This window comes from Oncorhynchus mykiss, chromosome 15 (genome assembly GCF_057628025.1).
Source record: "Oncorhynchus mykiss isolate SJ-2025 chromosome 15, ASM5762802v1, whole genome shotgun sequence".
Lineage (NCBI taxonomy): Eukaryota > Metazoa > Chordata > Actinopteri > Salmoniformes > Salmonidae > Oncorhynchus > Oncorhynchus mykiss.
The window spans coordinates 74,577,160-74,600,893 of NC_143036.1; the positions used below are offsets into that span (position 1 = coordinate 74,577,160).

At 45.1% G+C, this 23,734-nt stretch overlaps 1 protein-coding gene across 21 annotated transcripts in view; it reads right to left on the reverse strand.

The window, feature by feature from the left end:
• LOC149978189 (serine/threonine-protein kinase WNK1-like) overlaps nucleotides 1-16,434 on the reverse strand; it is a 167,701-nt gene extending 151,267 nt beyond the window's left edge. For all 21 annotated transcript variants that reach the window (XM_090201209.1, XM_090201208.1, XM_090201207.1 and 18 more), the window contains exons 1-2: nucleotides 15,551-16,434; nucleotides 12,277-13,746 (exon numbers count right to left, since the gene is read on the reverse strand). In XM_090201209.1, the coding sequence (XP_090057335.1) occupies nucleotides 12,277-13,089 (813 nt within the window). In that variant the 5' untranslated portion in view covers nucleotides 13,090-13,746; nucleotides 15,551-16,434. The remainder of the gene's footprint in view (nucleotides 1-12,276; nucleotides 13,747-15,550) is intronic.
• Nucleotides 16,435-23,734: the final 7,300 nt, after the last annotated feature.

Consider the following 23,734-nt stretch of genomic DNA (forward strand, 5'->3'; position numbering starts at 1 on the left):
GTATAAAAACCCTTTGCTATGAGACTCGAAATTGAGCTCAGGTGCATCCTGTTTCCATTGATCATCCTTGTGTTGTCTCTACAACTTGATTTGAGTCCACCAGGCCAAACTGAGCAATCGGGGGAGAAGGGCCTTGGTCACTCTGACAGAGCTCCAGAGTTGCTCTGTGGAGATGGGAGAGCCTTCCAGGCTAATCAATTCTAAATGGCACTAGCAGTTTGCAAAGTAGCCTAAGCAGAAAGTAGACGGGACACATATTTCCCTACTTCAAATCAACCAGTGCATTTTGCATGTGATAACTGTCGTTGTTTGGCATGGATCCCATCAGAGGCATTTATTATTCCCACCATCCCACCGGTTTTAAAGGCATTTATTTCTAACAGGCGTTTGTGTCCAAATGCAATTGAGTGAGTGAGACATGGAGGGGAAACGAAGTTTAGGGACTAGAATTGTGTGATGCTTGGTTGGTTTATTTTTTTTTGTGCCCCGCAAATGTACAAATGGAACACTAGAGTCAAAGGAAATTGACGTGGTCGTCAAGACAACAAGCCACAAAGCACATTCCACCAAGAAGTTTAACAGTATTTGAAATAATGGTGATCTCTGGTTAAAGAAAGAGTTTTGACTTCCGTTCGAGTATTCGATTACGCATACCCATCCCTACTCAGCCACTGCCTCTAACCCTGTCCCTCAGTCTCTGTCCCTGTCAGTCCCTCTCTGTCCCCACCTCTAACCCTGTCCCTCAGTCTCTGTCCCTGTCAGTCCCTCTCTGTCCCCACCTCTAACCCTGTCCCTCAGTCCCTGTCCCTGTCAGTCCCTCTCTGTCCCCACCTCTAACCCTGTCCCTCAGTCGCTGTCAGTCCCTCTCTGTCCCCACCTCTATCCCTGTCCCTGTCAGTCCCTCTCTGTCCCCACCTCTAACCCTATCCCTACCTCTATCCCTGTCAGTCCCTCTCTGTCCCCACCTCTAACCCTATCCCTACCTCTATCCCTGTCCCTGTCAGTCACTCTCTGTCCCCACCTCTAACCCTGTCCCTCGGTCTCTGTCCCCATCCCTACACTCTAAACTCAGTCTCTGTCCCCATTCCTACACTCGAAACTCAGTCTCTGTCCCCGTCCCTACACTCTAAACTCAGTCTCTGTCCCCGTCCCTACACTCTAAACTCAGTCTCTGTCCCCGTCCCTACACTCTAAACTCAGTCTCTGTCCCCGTCCCTACACTCTAAACTCAGTCTCTGTCCCCATCCCTACACTCTAAACTCTCTGTCCCAGTTTCTAGTCTGTCGTGTCATTGGGCTCTCCCTGGTTTCTGCTCCAGTTCTGACCATGCAGCCTCTGTCTCCGTCCTCATGTCCCCGTCCCAGTCTTTGCCTCAGACTGGCTATGTCTCCATCTCAAGTCCTTAGGCCCTCCCCCTGCCTAGCGTCTGCTCCAGTTCTGACCATGCAGCAGAACAGCCCCGGCAGATGAGGTGCTGCTATTTATAGATCCTTAAAAAAAAAAGGAGAGCAGGGGAAAAAAGTAGATCTCTCTCCCTCTCTCCCCTGCTCCTTCCTTCGCTGGGTTAGAATATTCCCTCAGGGAACGTGTGCTTTGGTAAGGTCTCGATAAAAAGTGATAAATCATCACCCCGTCATCGTAATCTCCCCACTCTCCTTCTCTGTACAATACAGCCTGCCTCGTCATCCACACACAGAGAGACAGAGGACACCGAGGTGAGGTGAGATCCGATAGCCACACAAACACACCAATCTGTTACTGGCCAGCAGCCGTATACCCTTGAGAAGAAGACAGGCACTACTCTTCTGGCAAAGCCCTGAGAATTTAAAATGGCCATTTATATTGCTTTATTATCACACTCAATTTCTGGGGCTGCAAAACTTTGTTTTTGAGAGAGCAGGGTGCCCTACTTTCAAAGAAAGAGACAGGAAAAGAAAGACAGAAGAAGAAGAGTGACCCTGTTCCTCCACTGTGTCTTAAGGCCTCTCAGAGCATTGTAGAAGCAAAAACGACCAAATTAAAATCAAATGGTCAATTAAGCCCAAAGCTTCAGTGAGTCAGCAGTTCTTCTCTTCTCAGTCTCTCTCTCCCCTTCTGATCACAGACACCATGAGCTCTTCCTCCTTTACGGTAAATGAGAAAATGTGTTTGTTTTTAGACCACAGATTTAGACTTGAGGCCTTCAAAAAAAACTAAAATTACAAATATGAACTCTCCAATTTTAGATACTGATATGTTGGTTAGCAGATGAACTAATTCTTATTTACAATGACGGCCTACCCCGGCCAAACCCGGACAACGCTGGGCCAATTGTGCGCCCCCCTATGGGACTCCCAAACATGGCCGGATGTGATACAGCCTAGATTCGAACCAGGGACTGTAGTGGTGCCTCTTGCACTGAGATACAGTGCCTTTAACCACTGCGCCACTCAGGAGCCATAATGGAGGACTTGACTAAATTCTATGCATCAAGACAGCTGGATACTATGCTCATGATTGGGTCTTTCTGCTTGGTTTGGGTTATTCTGAAAGGGAACAATGGAGTGGGGACGGGGTAGAAAGGAGAGGAGGGTCACACACACCCCTCCCTAACCACGTTTTTTTGTCCAGTGAGCTGCCCGCTCTTACAAATGACTGACGTCCTGCCACAAGAATCCAGGGAATGTGAGAGCAAACAGAAAACCAACCAACCAGGAAGCAGTGGACAACATTAGAACCCATCATCAACCACAACAGACTGTCTCTCTCACACAAACACAATTACAGAGCAGCAGGCAGCACAGTCACTGCAGTGCAGCTCAGCTTACGCTGATGCAGTGAAGTGAACAAGCAGTCTAGTTCATCCCAGTTTTAGCCACCGAGGCTCACATAAGGCCTGTTGATCAATAGGTTTGTTCTCTCTCTGGATCCATTGTGGCATGGTAGTGCTATTGAAAGTCAAAACCACAGCACCAGTTCTTTAAGGTCATGACATGTAAGTCACAAGTAGGCCAACTTATGTCATCATAACGCATTGTTAGTGAATAGACCCATGTTCCTACTGTATTGCAGCAAGTATGTTTTCTGCACTAGTTCATATAGGTCAGGGATGGGCAACTTGCGGCCCCCCCCATTTGTAGGCCCACATATATATTTTTTTAACTCCCTTGTGCACTCAACTTGCCGTCCTGAGAGTTAGAACAGTAGAACACACAAGGTGCCATTTTTAAATGTGGTTGGCATCATCAGTTTCAGTTGTTATGTCAGTCACTCAATTAACCCGTCAGCTAACAACACTGATTGGTAAGTTAGTCTAGCCAGGAGACTGGTGGGTGGAGGTTGGTGGGTGGAGGATTTTTGGAAGGGTGCACCAGGGAGTTGGGAATTAGGGAGGTTGGGATTGTGGGTGGTTGAACAGGAGAGTTGGAGGGAAAGGGGAGGTGCAGGAGAGTTGGAGGGAAAGGGGAGGTGCAGGAGAGTTGGAGGGAAAGGGGAGGTGCAGGAGAGTTGGAGGGAAAGGGGAGGTGCAGGAGAGTTGGAGGGAAAGGGGAGGTGCAGGAGAGTTGGAGGGAAAGGGGAGGTGCAGGAGAGTTGGAGGGAAAGGGGAGGTGCAGGAGAGTTGGAGGGAAAGTTCATTGGAGACTCACTCAAGGGAATAGAAAATAGGAATCCAACTCCACTGATTTTATACTTGCAGCCATCTGTCAATATGGGGTTTTGTAGTGAAGAATGTGAACTGATTAGTTTCATTATTTTGACAATGTCACTATTGTTTAACTGGCTCATAAAAAAACATAACCCCTCAATTTTCTAAATCCGAAACACACTTCGGCCGGGCCCTCCTTCCAGACTGTCTGTTGTTCCACAAACAGCATGGGTTTTAAAAAACCCTTTCTAGAAAATGATTTAGAGACAATCAGCATGACAAAAACTGATCACGGGCCAGAGAGAAGAGGTTAGTAATGGAGCCAATATGCTATGCTAGTAGCCTTGTCATTTTTGATCTTTTGTAGGCTGGTATTCAATAGGCAAAAACCTAGCGAAAAATGGTCTTCAGCGCTAAAACTGAAAATATATATCTGATGTAACCACATTTTCATGAGTCCATTCAAAACACCAGGGGCATTAACACGGAAGTATGACGTGGGAACGAGTCACTTGCATTGCTTATAATGGGAGGTAAAACAGAGGTGGAAGTGGGGGAGCAGGCAGGAGGTGTAGAGGTGAGCAGTGAAAACATGAGCAGTTCACTGCCTTCCCAAGAGAAGAGACAAAAACGTTTTCTTCATTTCACTCAGAGTCTTGGTTGGCCCTGAGGATATCTGGGGAATTACAGCAAACATCTTCACATAGTTTAGATCCCCATCTCAGGAGGAGCGGAGAGAAAGAACAAGCCTTGGCATGCCACCATCTCTCTCCCCTTCCTTCAATCCCTTTAAAAGACAGGCATTGAAACCTACAGGAGATTCAGTGCTGTAGGTAGCCTAGCGGTTAAGAGGTAACCGAAAGGTCCCTGGTTCAAATCACCGAACCAGCAAGATGGGAAGATCTGCCGTTCTGCCGTTGAGCAAGGCAGTTAACCCCCAACAACAACTGCTCCCCGGGTGCAGATGATGATTAAGGCAGCCCCTCGCACGTCTCTGATTCAGAGGGGTTGAGTTAAATGCAGAAGAGACATTTCGGTTGAATGCATTCAGTTGTGCAACTGACTAGGTATTCACCTTCCCTTTCTTTCAGAGCAGGCCAAGCTGACCTGCTTTATGTTAGCTATTAGCCTAGCATTTAGCCTATTTCTGTTGAGTTTCTAGCTTTTAGTCTACTGCAGTTGGGACTTTTAGCATTTAGCCTAGCGCTCTGTGCTACTGAGGAGAGACGGGCTGTAAAAGTAAAGAGCAGACAGTTAGCTTAAGATGTGGGAACAGACAAGCGTCTGACGGAAACGAGAAAGACAGAAAAACAAAAAAGGAGAGGAAGACAGAGAGATGGAAAGAGAGACACATAGAGAGCGACACACACACAGAGAGAGACAGCTAGAGACAGAGAGAGAGAGAGAGCGAAAGAGACACAGAGAGAGCGACACACACACACAGAGAGACAGCTAACGACAGAGAGAGAGAGCGAAAGAGAGACAGTGCGAGCGAGAAAGCTCAGCTGGGTCATGCTTCTTCAGAGGTAAATCATACAGCATGTCTGACGCAGGGGCTTCACTTGTCTCCAATTCACCCAGCCTTGTTCACGGCCCTGTTACAGAACAACCCCACTGTCACACAGCCTTGTTCACGGCCCTGTTACAGAACAACCCCACTGTCACACCGGGGCTTCACCTGTCCCCAATTCACCCAGCCTTGTTCACAGCCCTGTTACAGAACAACCCCACTGTCACACAGGGGCTTCACCTGTCCCCAATTCACCCAGCCTTGTTCACGGCCCTGTTACAGAACAACCGCACTGTCACACAGGGGCTTCACCTGTCCCCAATTCACCCAGCCTTGTTCACAGCCCTGTTACAGAACAACCCCACTGTCACACCGGGGCTTCACCTGTCCCCAATTCACCCAGCCTTGTTCACAGCCATGTTACAGAACAATCCCAATGTCGCTCTAGTGTAGCCTAGTCTGACTGCTGCCGCAACTCAAACCACGCAAATCCCCTACACCACACTGCGCCACTCAAAACCCTTATCCCACCCACAAGGCTCTGACAGAGAGAGGGGGAGGTAAGAGTGAGACAAATGCTTTCAGCAGACATGGAGCCCAAAGACTAAACCAGACAGACAAATTTACTAGCTGAGTGATAAAATGCAAAGCAGAAGAGAGAACGAGAGAGAATAAAAAAAAATTTTAAACTGTCAATCATTTATTTCAGAGACAAGACAAACACACTCAGTAGATTTCCATTACAGACTTATGTTCCTATATCTCACACTCAAAAACGTGTAAACGCACACACTCAAGACACACACACCACAAGGAAGGAGGACAGAGTTTGTAAATGAAGGAAGCGCAGCCCCTTCGCCTCTGCTCTGTCTTCCTCTGACCCAACACTGACACACACACAGTACTTCAACAATGAATCAAGGGAAGAGAAGGGAAATGGCTGTGGCTCAGATCCATGGGATTGGGTTTCTTCCTCCTCTCTCTCTGGCTGTCAAAAATGGCACCCTATTCCCTTTATAGTGCACTACCTTTGATCAGGGCTCTGGTTAAAAGTAGTGCACTATAAAGAAAATAGGTTGCAATTTGGCACTCCTCCCTGTTCACATCCTCTGCATTATTCACTGATGACGACACGGTGGCTGTGTCCCAGAACTCCCTACATAGTGCACCATTTCTTACATAGTGCACTACTTTTGAGCAGGTGCACCAGCCTAAATAGGGAATAGTGTTCAATTCGGGACGCAGACTCTCGCTCTCTCCACTGCTCACTTAGCCATTGCCTCTGAGATCTCAGTGTGTGTGTGTGTGTCTTAGCTGCAGGGCAGACAAGGCAGAGTCACCTCCCTCACAAATTCCTTTACTCTGATTACTAACATCTCTGTGATAAGCCCCAGAGCTCAGGGCTGACTGAAGGATTACGTCAGAGCAGAGCGAGAGAAAGACCTCCAGTATGACCTCTTAGTCCATTACTGTGTTGTAATATAGAATAAATCGGGTCAATTTACATCTTCTACATTCTTTACGGCAGTTTTTTCCCAAAAAACGTCTTGCTTCAGTGTGTCTGTCTGTGTCTGTGTGTGTCGCGCACGCGTGTGTCGCTGTGTGTGTGTGTGTGTGTGTAGGCCTAGACTTTCCTTGGCGCAGGTCCTGGACCTGTAGCATAACGGAAGGAGGAAGGAGAGCCAAGTGTAAGTGAAGAGTCTACATGACAACCAGTTTAAGGGCCATTAGAGCAGCACGTTGGGTCTACGTCCCAAATGGAGCCCAATTCACGATTTAGTGCACTACAAATAGGGCTCTGGTGAAAAGTACTGCACTATATAGGGAATAGGTTGCTGTGTGGGCAGCAAAACTCTGCTGTCTACTCTCCACTACGACCCAAGGTCACACAGACCCGATAGGAACCACAGGAAACACGTCAGCGAGGGGGAGAGAGGGGAAAAGAGAGAAAAAGAGAGACGGATGGCTAGTGGAATGGGGTGTTGCGCAAACTGTGAGTCAGGTTCTGTTTCTATCACTCTGCGAAAGCAGAATGAAGAACGTGTCTCCTAAAATGAGAGTTTACAGGTCTCCTCCACTGAGTTACAATAACACTGTTTTGTTTCCACTGTCCTGTCCTCTCTCTGACATCTTAGGACACGAGAGAGAGAGAGATGAGGTAAAAGAAAGAGCGATGAGACTCATGAGGTGAAAGCACAAAAGATTTTTAAAAAGCCAAGAGAATAAGCTCAGAACCAAAGCGAGAGTGAGACATGAGATACATGATGTGAAAGCGAGAGAAAGCACTGAAAGAAAAAAGCTACGAGAGCGAGTACTCAGAGCATATACAGTGCATTCAGAAAGTATTCAGACCCCTTGACTTTTTCCCCATTTTGGTACGTTACAGCCTCAATCTAAAATGGATTCAATAGATATTCCCCCCTCATCAATCTATGCACAATACCCCATAACGACAAAACAAACAGTTTTTTTTTCATTACAAGCATTTCTAAAAACCTATGTACTGAAATATCACATTTACCTGTATTCAGACCCTTTACTAAGTACTTTGTTGAAGCACCTTTGGCAGCGATTACAGCCTCAAGTCTTCTTGGGTATGAAGCTACAGGCTTGGCACACCTGTATTTGGGGAGTTTCTTCCATTCTTCTCTGCAGATCCTCTCCAGCTCTGTCAGGTTGGATGGGAAGCGTCGCTGCACAGCTATTTTCAGGTCTCTCCAGAGATGTTCGATCCGGTTCAAGCCCCGGCTCTGGCTGGGACACTCAAGGACATTCAGAGACTTGTCCCGAAGCCACTCCTGCGTTGTCATGGCTGTGTGCTTAGGGTCGTTGTCCTCTTGGAAAGTGAACCTTCACCCCAGACCGAGGTCCTGAGCCCTAATCTATGGATTTCACGACTGGAAATACTGATGGTCAAAGATACTAGGGATGCACGATATATCGGTGAACATATTGGAATCAGACGATATTAGCTAAAAATGCCTACATCGGTATTGGCCGATGTCTAGTTTAACAGCGATGTGCAAAACCGATTTTAAAGCTGACGTACATACCTATATAACGTAGGTAGATGACGTAATGACACCACGTAAAATGTAGAGCTACACGTGCAACACAGCATTCCTAACCTAGCCCACAATGTCTGCTGTGTGGATCAAACAGTCAGCAAGTCCAGCAGTCATTTGAAAGAGTAACAACATTTCAGCGAGACAACTCAATGGCAAAATCCATTATAGCCAAAATAAAGGAACTCATTGCCCTTGACAATCAACCGTTCTCTGTCATGGGTGATGTTGGCTTTCGCCGACTGGTTGAGCACCGGTACACACTACCAAGTGTGCCATTTTCAGATGTTGCCCTTCCCTTAGTTACACAGTAACACAGCGTCACTGCTACTAGCTTCACGACATACATACTATGGAACGCCGTTTGGGTCTTTGTGTGTCAAAGAAGATACAGTAGCACTGCCAAAGCTGTACAAAAAGTCTGCAAACAAGCAAACACCGGCAATGTGTTTACAATACCGCATTGGTAATAAAGCATCATTTTAAAACAGAGTTTAGCTTATCTCCAGCACTTCTCATAAATAACTTAACGTTCCACAAAGCTTAGCTGACTGCAGTCTCATAGCTCACAGTCATATCCCTGTGTCCTAATTCTATACAAGGAAGATGAAATAAAGAATAGAGTTCCCGCGGCAACAAAGGATTTAAATTGCAAATATCAGTCAAGTATAAAGAGGGGTAGGCTAAGTAATTAAAAAGAGTGACTGCCTTTAAAAAGCAACAAATCCCTTTGAAAACGGCCTATGTGGAATCGATATGAGTCAGAAACACTTATTCTAGTGCCCAAATTTACTACAAAGTGTAAATAGGATGAAGTAAGTCAGTTATTCTAGAGTCCAAATTTACTACAAAGTGACACCGGGTAAATGAAGGCTGGGGTGCCCACTAACATAGGGTGAACAGCTGTGGAGACTGTCTATGCTATTGGGTAGAGGGCAATGAGACAGACCTGCCCAGCAGCTCTGACTGTTTACATAAGAACACGTAGCACATTTTGTTTACTTGAGAAATACTGCATCAAACACCTTTGATGGATGAAAAATTGTGCATCTAAAACAACCTCGGCCAAATTGTAAAAATTAATTACAGATTTCTGAGGACGCTGAGGAAATTAAATGGGCTTCCTACAGTGTCTCATGAGGGACAAACACCATTAACCAAAAGTGGAAATCGGTCAGGAGACACACCTCTGAGACTGAAATCTAGTCTTTCTAATGAGCAACAGAAAAACACACGTGCCAAACAGCGTGTTCAGTGGCTCTTTAAGATACTATCATTGTTAAAAAAAATGATCAGCCTAGAAAGTCATACAAAAACCTCAACTTAAGAGAAAGACATTTCAAAGTAACGTTCGGTTAAATCTGGCCCCAAACACGGGCCTCCCGAGTGGAACAGCGGTCTAAGGCACTGCATTGCAGTGTTTGAGGCGTCACTACAGATTCGGGTTCGATCCCGGGTTGTGTCACGGCCGGCGGTGCACAACTGGCCCAGAGTCACCCGGGTTAGGTGGAGGTTTGGCCAGCTGGGATGTCCTTGTCCCATCGTGCTCTAGTGACTCCTTGTGGCGGCTGGCTCATGCACGCTGACATCGGTCGCCAGTAATACAGTGTTTCCTCCGACACATTGGTGAGGCTGGCTTCTGGGTTAAGTGAGCTGTGTGTCAAGAAGCAGTGAGGCTTGGCGGGTTTGTGTTTCGGAGGAGGCATGGCTCTCTTGACCTTCGCCTCTCCCGAATCCGTACGGGAGTTGCAGCGATGGGACAAGACTAAGTGTATTAATAGATAAAACAATTCTGGCCTCAAACATAGACCATCTGCATTGAGAAAGAGACCATAGAAATTATCTCTCTCAAGTCCAGCATGAATGGCATTAGAATAACGCTCAAAGGTGCTCGGTCCCTCCCCCTCTACTTAGCCTGGCTTGGTGCTCAAAAACCTTGAAATTCCCTCTAAAACTGACCACCTACAAGGTAACATCCCAAATGGCACCCTATTCCCCATAGAGTGCACTACTTCTGACCAAAGCCCTATGGGCCTTGCCGCCTTTGTCAACAGTAGTGCAATAAATAGGGAGCCATTTGGGATGCAGCCTAGATTATTCTTCCTCATTTTCCCCCCACTGTCCCCCAAGCCCAGAAAACATTGACCAATTAAAAAGTGGTTTCCTTCTAGAGTTCCTCCACCCAACAACCAACTCTCAGCCCTGGCCTACAAAAGGACAGAAGGCCACTGCAGCATACAAGGCCAGGCACTCCTCTCTCTCTCTCTCTCTCTCTCTGTGTGTGTGTGTGTGTGTCTGTGTGTCTGTGTGTCTGTGTGTGTGTGTCCACTTCCCCTTTTCATTCTGCTCCCTCTCTTTGTCAAAAGCAAACATTGTCATCAACTCCTCGCTGCGCCTACTCATGACCTACGACCCCACTACCCCTCCGCGCCTCCCTCCTTTCTTTCATTCCCCCCATCCTTCGTTCATTCCCTCCGGGATGGGACTGCTTTGGTTCAGCTATTGAGGGATGCCCACCACCCCCCACAACTCTTCACAACACGTCACACAAACAGTCATCGACCAATTCCAGATGCTCTCATGACGCCACGCCCACCCAGGCAGCGTGTGTAACCCCACTCCCACTGCTTCATCCCATGTCAGTAGAAGTACATAGTCTGTCTTACAAAACTGTCTGACAAACACTAACATCCATAGGATTACCGAGCCAGCAGGACAAATAGAGGTCTTAACCCTACATGCAATGTACATTACGTTACCTGTGGTTAGAGTGGATACACACATTTACGTAACATAACATTAATCTACAGACCAGGAGCTCTTTATAGTTATTACAAATTCACTATTGGATGAGCTGCTTGGATGATGCTTGAAGGGGCACATGCAATCAGCAGCAACCAGGCGACTGAGTGATGTGATTCAATTCCGTGGTTGTGGATTATAGGGGAGGACTGTGATTGGACAGTTTTCTAGTATCTGAGCCCAACTGACTGTATGACTAACAAGTTGTAGCGTAAGTCATTGTGACAACAGTACCATCTATGCCACAGAGCTGGGACCAGGGCTCAGTCACAACTCACAAACATCTCTTTGAAAGAAAAGGTGGCAGAACAAGTGAATTTCAGCAGAGGGGGAGAAACAGCACCTTGTGACTCCTACACAGGAGGAAAACAGCTTCATTGCAGTGAGTGACCCGACCGCACTCTAAATGAGAACCTACTGAGTTTCATTAACAGCATGGTTAACACGGACCCCCTGTAATGCGTTCCAAATGGTGCCCTTTTCCCTTTACTGTGCCCCTGAGGCTCTGGTCAAAGTGGTCAATTATACAGGGAATAGGATGCCATTATAGACACACCCCCTGAGTTACAGCTGTTTAACCCCAAGGTGTTATTTTTAAACTAACCTCCGCCCCTGCTTACCTGACCCCAAACTGAGGCTCCTTCGTGGAGGGTTTTTTGAGTTACTTATCACTGACTGTATCACAGAGCCATGCAACCAACTGCTCCTTCCACCACGTGAGCTAGAGCTGTGCTAGATTCTAAACGGAGCTGTGAATTCAACTAAGATCCAGTCATATGACTGGCTGGCTGCCAAACTTGAAACTTTCTAACAGACATGTTCCTCTCTCTCTCTCTCCAGGCTTCTTCAATGAATGACCCACATTAAGCACTATGGGAACCATGACCACAAAAACAACTTATTGTACAGAATAAGAATGTAGAAACTAGCAACAACATCCTGTGTGCCATTCTGTCTGTCTGGGCTGTTGCATCAGCACCTGCAAGTTGCACCCTTGCTGGGCATCATCGTACCTCAGCGCTGCTCTGACATCATCCATCTGTCAACCCGGTGTGATCTTTATCAGACGAGGTACTAGCAAGCTACATCCTTCCTTCTGCATCTTCATACCTGGGATATTTTGTGTGCGCCAATCTATTTAGGTACTTTAGTTCGCCACTACAATAGGCAGCGGAGGAAGAATTGAGAGAGTATAATAAAACACTGCTTAAAATGTTTCTCAGAGCAGAGAGTAAGGAAGTAAAGAAGGATAGTAAATGATTGGGTTGTCTTACCTGCAGTTCGCACCACGCCACCTCCACTGTAGTCTCCGTATCCAGGCCCTTGTAGACCGTCTTGAAGGATCCGCGTCCGATCTCAATGTCAAACTTCAGGAAGCGTCCATCCAGCGAGGTCCCTATGGCCTTGGTCTCTACTTCCTCTATGTCGTCCTGAACCTTTTTCTCTGCTTCCCTCTTCTGCTCCTCTAACAGGGCCTTAGCCGCCCCCTTCTCCTTCTCCTCTCGCATCTCCTCTGTAACACTACCGCTCTCCTCCTCCGCGGGCTCTCCCGCTTTACTGGGCGCCACCTCCTCCATTCCAGGAGCCTCTGCAGCGGCTAACGACGACAGCTTCTTTCCTTTCTCTCCGCCGCAAACATCCAATACTGCCGTGCATGGCTTTATCTGCACTACCGTACCACCCACTCTAGTACCGCCACCAACACTGGGCCCTAATACCGCACTACAAGGCCCATCCCCTCCTTCCTCATCTGCTTCCACCTCGGCCACCGCCAGGCACGGCTCGGGTACCACCACAGAGGGGACAGCCAGGGAGAGCCAGCCCAGGCTGGGGGGCTCGCAGTCGGGCGGGGAGGTGAGGATGACGGCCTTGCTGGGGAGGTCTAAGGCGGTGGCGTTCGAGTCACAGATGACGCTGCGCCGGAAGAAGCGATGTTCGGCCTGTTTGGGGTCGCGGTCCATGGTGTGGCGGCGTCGGCGGACACCGTCGGTCCCCAAATTCTCACCAAGGTACGTGTCCGAGCTGGAACCATTCACATTCTTGGGCGGTGGAGGGAAAGGGGCTAGGAACTTGTCTGTTTCCGACATCTTGATTTTTTTTATTCCAGGGGGTGTGAGCGAGCAATGAGAAAAAAACTCCAAAATATGAGGTATAAATAAATTACAAGGAAGAACAAAAAACTTGAGAAAAAGTAACTGTAAACCTCAACCAACAATACACCAAAACTTTTGTTGTGAAGAACCGAACACCTGTGCGTCTTCCAAACAAACTCCTGAGAGGGGAAATATATAATATGGGTATATAAAATAAAACCTCTGGAGAAAACCCTCTGTGGAGTTTGGATGGGGGGGGGGGTTAACTTAACCTCCTCTGTAAGTGTCACTTAGCAACAACAGTTACTATAACTTTTACAGCGCTCAGGGGTGGTTGGGCCCAGAAGAGGGGGCGTTCTTTTATAAATGGAAAAGAACAGGAAACAGTCACAGAGGAGCAAGCGCTGATGATGACACACAAGGACCGTCAAATCCACACCATCCATCCTGTAGCGACCCAGAGATAGCCTTCATTGAGCATAAGGGACCACAAGAAGAGGAGGCCAGATAGTCTGTACTAGCAGGCTCAGGCTGACTGCTTGGGCCTGGACAGTGGACAGCCTCTGGCGTGTCGCTGTAGTGATGGTGGGGGAGGGAGAAATCTCACTCACACCATTAACTCCACTGCCTCCAAAGCAAGGGGCAGATTCACTAAAAGAGAACAGAGGGAGAGTGAAGGAATGAGTCAAGAGGCAGAGAAGTTTGGTTTAATTGCATATCCAAATTTAAAGTAACTGTAAACCTCAACCCCGACTCTGCTTGACCTCAGGGTTACAGCGTAAAACAATTCAGAGAGTAGCTTGGTTTGGCATCACTACTGCAGAACAGGAGACTTGGTTTGGCATGCACTACTGCAGCTGCAGAACAGGAGACTTGGTTTTGCATATACCAAATTTCACTCTATTCCCTACATAGTACACTACTTTTGACCAGAGCTATTCCCTACACAAAAGTAGTTTACTATATGTCATGGTTATCAAACCTCTTCTCAGGGGAACCCTAGCCGTTCCATGTATTTGATCTATTCCAGAACTAGCACACCTGATTCAACGTGTCAACAAATCATCAATCCCTTGAATAGGTGAATCAGGTGAGCTAGTTCAGAGCTACAATAAAATTGTGAAAAGGTTAGTGCTATCTGGGATCCTTGGGACATCTCTACCCTAAACCTCCTGTAGGTTTTCGTTTCAACACCAGTTGTAACTAACCCTATTGGAGAGCCATGCATTAACCGTTTAGGAGTAGCGTCAGAGTTGGCATGTCCCAAGGATTCAGTTTAAACTTTTCCATTGTGGAAGGAGGAAGGGTCCCCGATGAGTGGTTTGAGAACCACTGATATGGAAGTGTGCAATTTGGGACGAAAAACAGTGTCGCATCTAAAAACGAATTAGCTCGCTACCCATTCCATTACTCTTGTTCAGAAATGTATGGACATGTCTGAATGTTAATTAAAGCACCGGGGAAAAAAATGTAATTCCCCATAATTGTACTATTTATATTTTCACACGAGTAATTTCCACTGGTAATGTATAATCTCGTTTACCAGATTTCCGACCATGCGCAGATAATAAATTGAGATTTTTTTAGAAATCCCAAAATCAAGAAATCCGAAGTGACAAATGTAATTACAAAGAAAATACAAAAAACATCTGAACCTGGATAAACATGACGGGTCGTCAATCTGTGAATGAACGATCTCATTCATTTCGTGGGTCGAATCGATACCGTGAGCAAGCTTAAAAAAAAAATACACCGAAAAACATTGACGCTGTCAATAGTATCTGTTAACGGTGACTCGATTTTCTATTATATTTTCTTCCTATCATAAATGTTACGTTATTCATTTACCTTTATTGAAGAGTACGCTCTGTGGCCTTTCCCTTCCCACTCGTCTTTATGGCTAGCTAGCATGACTGGCTAACCATGGTGGAATAGTTCGCTAGCTACACTTCTGCAGTGCTGTCTTGTCGAAGCTATAATTAATTCTACAAACGAACAGGCACATATATCGACTGTCAAGGGGTCTGTACCAAAGCGAATGTACAGCGAAATAGTTATGTTATTTATCGTCAACTTGGACAACTAACTAGCTAACGTAGTAAGGTAAAAACCTCGGTAGTCTTGGTTACTTTACGCTCGCGCTGGATATGGATAGTCTCGCGCTGAAAATGACTTCCAGACAGAGCGCACAATGCAGATAAATAGTTAGTGCTTGTTACAACAAACTAGCAGTAGTTGCAAGTGTCCAACTGCCAGGCACGTTAAGCAAACCCAGCCGACGCACCACAGAACGCCGATACGGTTTTCCATAGCACGCGCTATAGCGAGCCGTAGAAGTGAGCTAAAAAGCTATTTCGTAGCGAAACAGCCAATAATCAAGCTAGATGTCATTAGACTGTGTCAATATGCATGCACTTTCCAGCTATATCAACAACATGATTGGTAAAGGCATTACCTTTCGTATTATGGCCATTCTCCCGTAGAAGATCGGTTGGTTGATACTTGGAAGAGTAATTCAACAAAAAAAATATGCAACGATATTCCTAGTTACTAGTATTAGATCACATTCGTTTTTATTTAAATGTGCAATAATAAACGGGTATATCTACATTCGAAAGCGACCGTATGCGTTCTCAAGACCGCTGTCTTTCATTGGCTTTAGCAGCTACCTCAAGCAGAGCGAGAAAGCCACGTTCATATCGGAGTTGTATCCCCTATGTATCCAGCAGTTCTTCTCTCCCTCCTATTAGATCAGAGCGGACAAAACAAATTCTCCATCTCTCAGCCGCAATTCAATTCCAGATGACCTCAATTTTACTCCATCTCCATGCGATTACTCAGCTACAGTTGTATTACGATGTGAACACAGAAAGAGCAAGACATCCACTGCGGTTCAATTCTCGTTCACTCGTCTGTTCCAATGACTCCGTTCGAATCGAATTCGCTTTTGTTATCCACAAAACAGCAGACAGAAAATGACAGCACAATGTATGTAGGAAAAGACTCTCTCCTACGTGTCCACAGTCAGATGTTGCCGTTTCAGATCGCTAACATAGCCTGCATACAGCTGTTTCCCCTTGGTTCGCTTCATCCACAGATGTAAGGTTTGATGGAGCGCCGACTGTGTATCTATCTGGTTGCTAACTGCTTTAGCCAAGCTATGCGCTCCCAAACTGCGTATTGACGTGGGGCCCTCGTCAGCCAATCGCTTTTTTTCCTTCATGTTTTTTTTTTTTTTTTAATCAAAGACCTGGGGGATCCCGCCTGCTTCCACACTGTGGCGAGACCGAAGCCAGCGATAGCAGACTGGCTTCAACATTTTAAACGGATACATTGTCCAAAAATACCATGGAGTTTGGGGACATGTCACTTTTTATCCGGGGGAGAGTTGACTCAGACTGTCAACTTCACTGCCCCCTAAAATGATTCAGCTATAACATAGTAGGCTAAGAAGAGCTCTTAACGTTACTGTCTCACAGTGATGCGTTATGATTTTTTCATGTGGACAATGAACACCACTCATTTGAGCTTTTCTTAATGAGAATAATATACTTATTTGTAAATGTCAATCAGAGTACTTCTATTGAAATAGCATTACAATTAAATAAATCTGATATAGCACCTGCGAAAAGTGCTTGTTTCCAGATGTTGGGATGGAGAGCCTGGAAGGAGGAAGTATAATCCGAGTATACTGACATTCATGATGTTTTGAAATCCATTTAAATTATATAAAGTCTCTGAAATATATACTGTATATATTACTTTGTGTGTTGTTCGAGTTGTGTGTCTGTCAAATTTAAAGTCCAGGTTCATCATTAAAAGCTAATCGTTTGGTCAGTGCAAATGTACTGCACTACAATTCCCAAGCACAACATTGACACACCGCGCGAGATCCACAAGGGGATTTTAGTTTTCATCGGATAATGATGTGTAAACCAGCCTAATGCGTTTGGCCCCATTCTTTCATTATAATGGATTGTCTTTGTCTGAAAGTTGGTTGAATAAGGAATTGGAAACGTTTACATATTTGTCTTATTGTTTGTGAAAGTCATTGTATTACGTCACAGTATTGTTAATAACGTGCAAATCTTTCATCCTCTTTCAGAAGTAGGCTAGTTTGAAAATGTGTATTTATAGGGTGGTACAATTTCCTGCATTTTTCACATAGTTTTAAAAGACATACACCGACTTCCATAGGCTACCAGAAGTCCAGAACAATTTACAACCACTCTGACATGAAATTTGTCATAACACCAGAACTGATCATGAGTTTTTAATGATGAGAACCAGCTTTGGCCTGAGAATGCCTCTAGCGTCTCACTGAGACAGCCATAAAGTAGCTTCTCAACAGAAAATTACCATGTCAACTGGGTTGATTTATTCTCTTCAAGTTGTCCCATATGCAGCCGCTAACAATGGGATAGCCCTCTTTTGTAACTTCCTGTGTAAGATCCAAACCAGTCTCTTTCTTTCTCTCTCACACACAGTCTCTTCAGCAGCTCTTCTATTCAGCTGACAGTTCAATGTAGATCGATGTAGACAGCCCTCAATGTGTATGCCAAATTGCACCCTATTTCCTATATAGTGCACTACTTTTGACCAGAGCCCATAGGCTTATATAGGGAATAGGGTGTCCTTTTGAATGTAGCTTCAGTCTGTGTGCTCTCTGCAGCCATTCCTCTGGGACCGGAGCTGCTCTCTTACCAAGCCTCAGCAGCTTGTCTGGGTAGTGCTGCTGACTGAGAGGTGCAGACGATGCAGTTGGCTCCCCTACGCTTTGACCAACGCTGGGCTCCGATGCCAAGTGTCCAACAGGTGTCCAAGTGGCTTGAGAAATAGAAGCTCTGCCTGAATGGGATCTCTCCTAACGCAGACAGGAAGCAGTCGGGAAATATAAAGACAGAAGCTATCACTACAATAATTAACAATGTAACATGTTTTGGTTGATATAGTAATAACAATATCTGTATTGTTGTCTATAAGGAGGGAACTTTGTATTTTTATATTAAATATTGTTTTATATTTAATATATTTATTACTGTTAAATGTTTAGTGGGCAAGTTAATTCAGGCAAAAACAACTTGTCTGTAAGTCAAAGGCGAACCCTTAATAGAAGCTAGATGATGTACTAGATTGGGTAATGTTGGTGTTTTTCTCTATAGAGAAACCCTGTCATATTTAAACCCTTGTCCTAACACATATTTCCTGTTGGTGCAGAGTTGAGCAGGAAGTCAATAGCCTTTGAAGGCAGAAACGGTGGCACACACATACAGTACACACGCACAGGGAGACACACTCACATACAGTCACACACATGTATGCATGCACACACACACACACACATATTGTACTCAAGCCAGCTCTAGTTGCAAAAAATAAATGTGTCACTGAAGTCAACACTGTAAATTCCAATAAAGTTACGCAATATTTTTGACTGTGGATTTTAACAGGTAAAATATATTTTGGACTGCAGTTTTAATACAATCTAAACTTCAGCAATATTTGTGACTATCTTTTGATCATTTTTTCAAGTGTAGGGTTAGCGTACTGTGGGTTTAGCGTAGGATTAGTGTAGTGTGGGGTTAGTGTAGGGTTAGTGTAGTGTGGAGTTAGTGTAGTGTAGGGTTATTGTAGTGTGGGGTTAGTGTAGGGTTTGTGTAGTGTGGGGTTAGGGTTAGTGTAGTGTAGGGTTTGTGTAGTGTGGGTTTAGTGTAGTGTGAGATTAGTGTAGTGTAGGGTTAGTGTAGTGTGGTGTTAGTGTATGGTGTAGTTAGTGAAGTGTAAGGTTAGTGTAGTGTAGAGTTAGTGTAGTGTAGAGTTAGTGGAGTTAGTGTAGTGTAGAGTTAGTGTAGTGTAGGGTTAGTTTAGTGTGGTGTTAATGTAGTGTGGGGTTAGTGTAGTGTAGGGTTAGTGTAGTGTAGAGTTAGTGTAGTGTGGAGTTAGTGTAGTGTGGTGTTAATGTAGTGTGGGGGTAGTGTAGGGTTAGTGTAGTGAGGGGTTAATGCCGTCCCTAGGAGGGGTGCGTCACTTGAATGCGTTGAGTCACTGACGTGATCTTCCTGTCTGGGTTCGGCACCCCCCTTGTGTTGTGCCGTGGCGGAGATCTTCATGGGCTATACTCAGCCTTGTCTCAGGATGGTAAGTTGGTGGTTGAAGATATCCTTCTACTGGTGTGGGGGCTGTGCTTTAGCAAGTTGGGTGGAGTTATACCCTGCCTGTTTGGCCCTGTCCAGGGGTATCGTCGGATGGGGCCACAGTGTCTCCCGACCCCTCCTGTCTCAGCCTCCAGTATTTATGCTGCAGTAGTTTATGTGTCAGGGGGGCTAGGGTCAGTCTGTTATATCTGGAGTATTTCTCCTGTCTTATCCAGTGTCTTGTGTGAATTTAAGTATGCTCTCTCTAATTCTCTCTTTCTCTCTCTCGGAGGACCTGAACCCTAGGACCATGCCTCAGGACTCCCTGGCCTGATGACTCCTTGCTGTCCCCAGTCCACCTGGCCGTGCTGCTGCTCCAGTTTCAACTGTTCTGCCTGCGGCTATGGAATCCTGACCTGTTCACTGGACGTGCTACCTGTCCCAGACCTGCTGTTTTCAACTCTCTTGAGACAGCAGGAGCGGTAGAGATACTCTGAATGATCGGCTATGAAAATTCAACTGACATTTACTCCTGAGGTGCTGACCTGTTGCACCCTCGACAACCAGTGTGATTATTATTATTTGACCCTGCTGGTCATCTATGCACATTTGAATATCTTGGCCATGTTCTGATATAATCTCCACCCAGCACAGCCAGAAGAGGACTGGCCACCCCTCATAGCCTGGTTCCTCTCTAGGTTTCTTCCTATGTTCTGGCCTTTCTAGGGAGTTTTTCCTAGCCACCATGCTTCTACACCTGCATTGCTTGCTGTTTGGGGTTTTAGGCTGGGTTTCTGTACAGCACTTTGTGACATCAGCTGATGTAAGAAGGGTTTTATAAATACATTTGATTGATTGATTGATGATTGGGAGTCCCATAGGGCGGTGCATAATTGGCCCAGCGTCGTCCGGGTTAGGGTTTGGCGGGGTGGGCCGTCACTGTAAGTAAGAATTTGTTCTTAACTGACTTGCCTAGTTAAATAAAGGTTAAATAAAACATGGAAAAATAGTGGTGTATGGTTAGTGTAGTGTATGGTTAGTGTAGTGTATGGTTAGTGTAGTGTATGGTTAGTGTAGTGTATGGTTAGTGTAGTGTGGGTTTAGTGTAGTGTGAGATTAGTGTAGTGTGGGGTTAGTGTAGTGTATGGTTAGTGTAGTGTATGGTTAGTGTAGTGTATGGTTAGTGTAGTGTATGGTTAGTGTAGTGTATGGTTAGTGTAGTGTATGGTTAGTGTAGTGTGGGTTTAGTGTAGTGTGAGATTAGTGTAGTGTGGGGTTAGTGTAGTGTATGGTTAGTGTAGTGTATGGTTAGTGTAGTGTGGGTTTAGTGTAGTGTGAGATTAGTGTAGTGTGGGGTTAGTGTAGTGTATGGTTAGTGTAGTGTACGGTTAGTGTAGTGTGGGTTTAGTGTAGTGTGAGATTAGTGTAGTGAATGGTTAGTGTAGTGTATCGTTAGTGTAGTGTGGGTTTAGTGTAGTGTGAGATTAGTGTAGTGTATGGTTAGTGTAGTGTATGGTTAGTGTAGTGTATGATTAGTGTAGTGTGGGTTTAGTGTAGTGTGAAATTAGAGTAGTGTAGGGTTAGTGTAGTATATGGTTAGTGTAGTGTATGGTTAGTGTAGTGTGGGGTTAGTGTAGTGTATGGTTAGTGTAGTGTATGGTTAGTGTAGTGTGGGTTAGTGTAGTGTAGTGTATGGTTAGTGTAGTGTATGGTTAGTGTAGTGTGGGTTAGTGTAGATTATGGTTAGTGTAGTGTATGGTTAGTGTAGTGTATGGTTAGTGTAGTGTGGGTTTAGTGTAGTGTGAGATTAGTGTAGTGTAGGATTAGTGTAGTGTATGGTTAGTGTAGTGTATTGTTAGTGTAGTGTATGGTTAGTGTAGTGTATGGTTAGTGTAGTGTGGGGTTAGTGTAGTGTATGGTTAGTGTAGTGTGGGTTAGTGTAGTGTGGGTTTACTGCAGTGTATGGTTAGTGTAGTGTGGGTTTACTGTAGTGTATGGTTAGTGTAGTGTGGGTTTACTGTAGTGTATGGTTAGTGTAGTGCATGGTTAGTGTAGTGTGGGTTGGTGTAGTGTGGGTTTACTGTAGTGTATGGTTAGTGTCTGGTAGGATTAGTGTGTGGTGGGTTTGGTGTAGTGTATGGTTAGTGTCTGGTAGGATCAGTGTGTGGTGGGTTTGGTGTAGTGTATGGTTAGTGTCTGGTAGGATTAGTGTGTGGTGGGTTTAGTGTAGTATATGGTTAGTGTAGTGTATGGTTAGTGTAGTGTATGGTTAGTGTCTGGTAGGATTAGTGTAGTGTGGATTTAGTGTAGTGTATGGTTAGTGTCTGGTAGGATTAATGTGTGGTGGGTTTAGTGTAGTGTATGGTTAGTGTAGTGTATGGTTAGTGTAGTGTATGGTTAGTGTCTGGTAGGATTAGTGTAGTGTGGGTTTAGTGTAGTGTATGGTCAGTGTCTGGTAGGATTAGTGTAGTGTATGGTTAGTGTCTGGTAGGATTAGTGTAGTGTATGGTTAGTGTCTGGTAGGATTAGTGTAGTGTATGGTTAGTGTCTGGTAGGATTAGTGTAGTGTATGGTTAGTGTCTGGTAGGATTAGTGTAGTGTATGGTTAGTGTCTGGTAGGATTAGTGTAGTGTATGGTTAGTGTCGTGTGGGTTTACTGTAGTGTATGGTTAGTGTAGTGCATGGTTAGTGTAGTGTGGATTAGTGTAGTGTGGGTTTACTGTAGTGTATGGTTAGTGTCTGGTAGGATTAGTGTGTGGTATGTTTGGTGTAATGTATGGTTAGTGTCTGGTAGGATCATTGTGTGGTGGGTTTGGTGTAGTGTATGGTAAGTGTCTGGTAGGATAAGTGTGTGGTGGGTTTAGTGTAGTGTATGGTTAGTGTAGTGTATGGTTAGTGTCTGGTAGGATTAGTGTAGTGTGGATTTAGTGTAGTGTATGGTTAGTGTCTGTTAGGATTAGTGTAGTGTATGGTTAGTGTCTGGTAGGATTAGTGTAGTGTATGGTTAGTGTATGGTAGGATTAATGTAGTGTATGGTTAGTGTCTGGTAGGATTAGTGTAGTGTATGGTTAGTGTCTGGTATGATTAGTGTAATGTATGGTTAGTGTATGGTAGGATTAGTGTAGTGTATGGTTAGTATAGTGTGGGTTTACTGTAGTGTATGGTTAGTGTAGTGTGGGTTAGTGTAGTGTATGGTTAGTGTATGGTAGGATTAGTGTAGTGTATGGTTAGTGTAGTGCATGGTTAGTGTATGGTAGGATTAGTGTAGTGTGGGTTTAGTGTATGGTAGGATTAGTGTAGTGTGGGTTTAGTGTAGTGTATGGTTAGTGTATGGTAGGATTAGTGTACTTTTTACCAGAGCCCTATTCCCTATATAGTGCACTACTTTTTACCAGAGCCCTATTCCCTATATAGTAGACTACTTTAGACCAGAGCCCTATTCCCTATATAGTGCACTACTTTTTACCAGAGCCCTATTCCCTATATAGTAGACTACTTTAGACCAGAGCCCTATTCCCTATATAGTAGACTACTTTAGACCAGAGCCCTATTCCCTATATAGTGCACTACTTTAGACCAGAGCCCTATTCCCTATATAGTGCACTACTTTAGACCAGAGCCCTATTCCCTATATAGTAGACTACTTTTTACCAGAGCCCTATTCCCTATATAGTGCACTACTTTTTACCAGAGCCCTATTCCCTATATAGTAGACTACTTTAGACCAGAGCCCTATTCCCTATATAGTAGACTACTTTAGACCAGAGCCCTATTCCCTATATAGTAGACTACTTTAGACCAGAGCCCTATTCCCTATATAGTAGACTACTTTAGACCAGAGCCCTATTCCCTATATAGTGCACTACTTTTTACCAGAGCCCTATTCCCTATATAGTAGACTACTTTAGACAAGGGCCTGTAGTGCAGCCCTAAACTGTTCACAGGATAACTCACTCAAATAGACAAAGGGAACCAGAAGGCTTCTGCAGAAGAAAATGCAGCGATAAGAAATGTGTCAAATGGACACTGAGTCTACAAAACATTATGAACACCTTTGCCCTTAGAATAGCCTCAATTCATTGGGGCACGAACTCTACAAGGTGTCGACAGCCTTCCACGGGGATGCTGGCCCATGTTGACTCCAATGCTTCCCACAGTTGTCCAGTTGGCTGGATGGCCTTTGGGTGGTGTTGCATTCTTGATACACACCAGAAACTGTTGAGCGTGAAAAACCCAGCAGCGTTGCAGTTCTTGACACAAACCGGTGCGCCTGAGAACTACTACCAAACCCCGTTCAAAGGCACTTACATTTTCTGTCTTGCCCATTCACCCTCTGAATGACACACATACACAATCCATGTCTCAATTGTCTCAAGGCTTAAATCCATCATAGCTCATCATAGCATAGAGAAAATGTTCACTTGTGTTATTATAAAATCAACACAGATTTGGTGCAGGGATCTTTTTAAATATAATATTTTTGAAAAGCAAGTGATCTGTTCAGT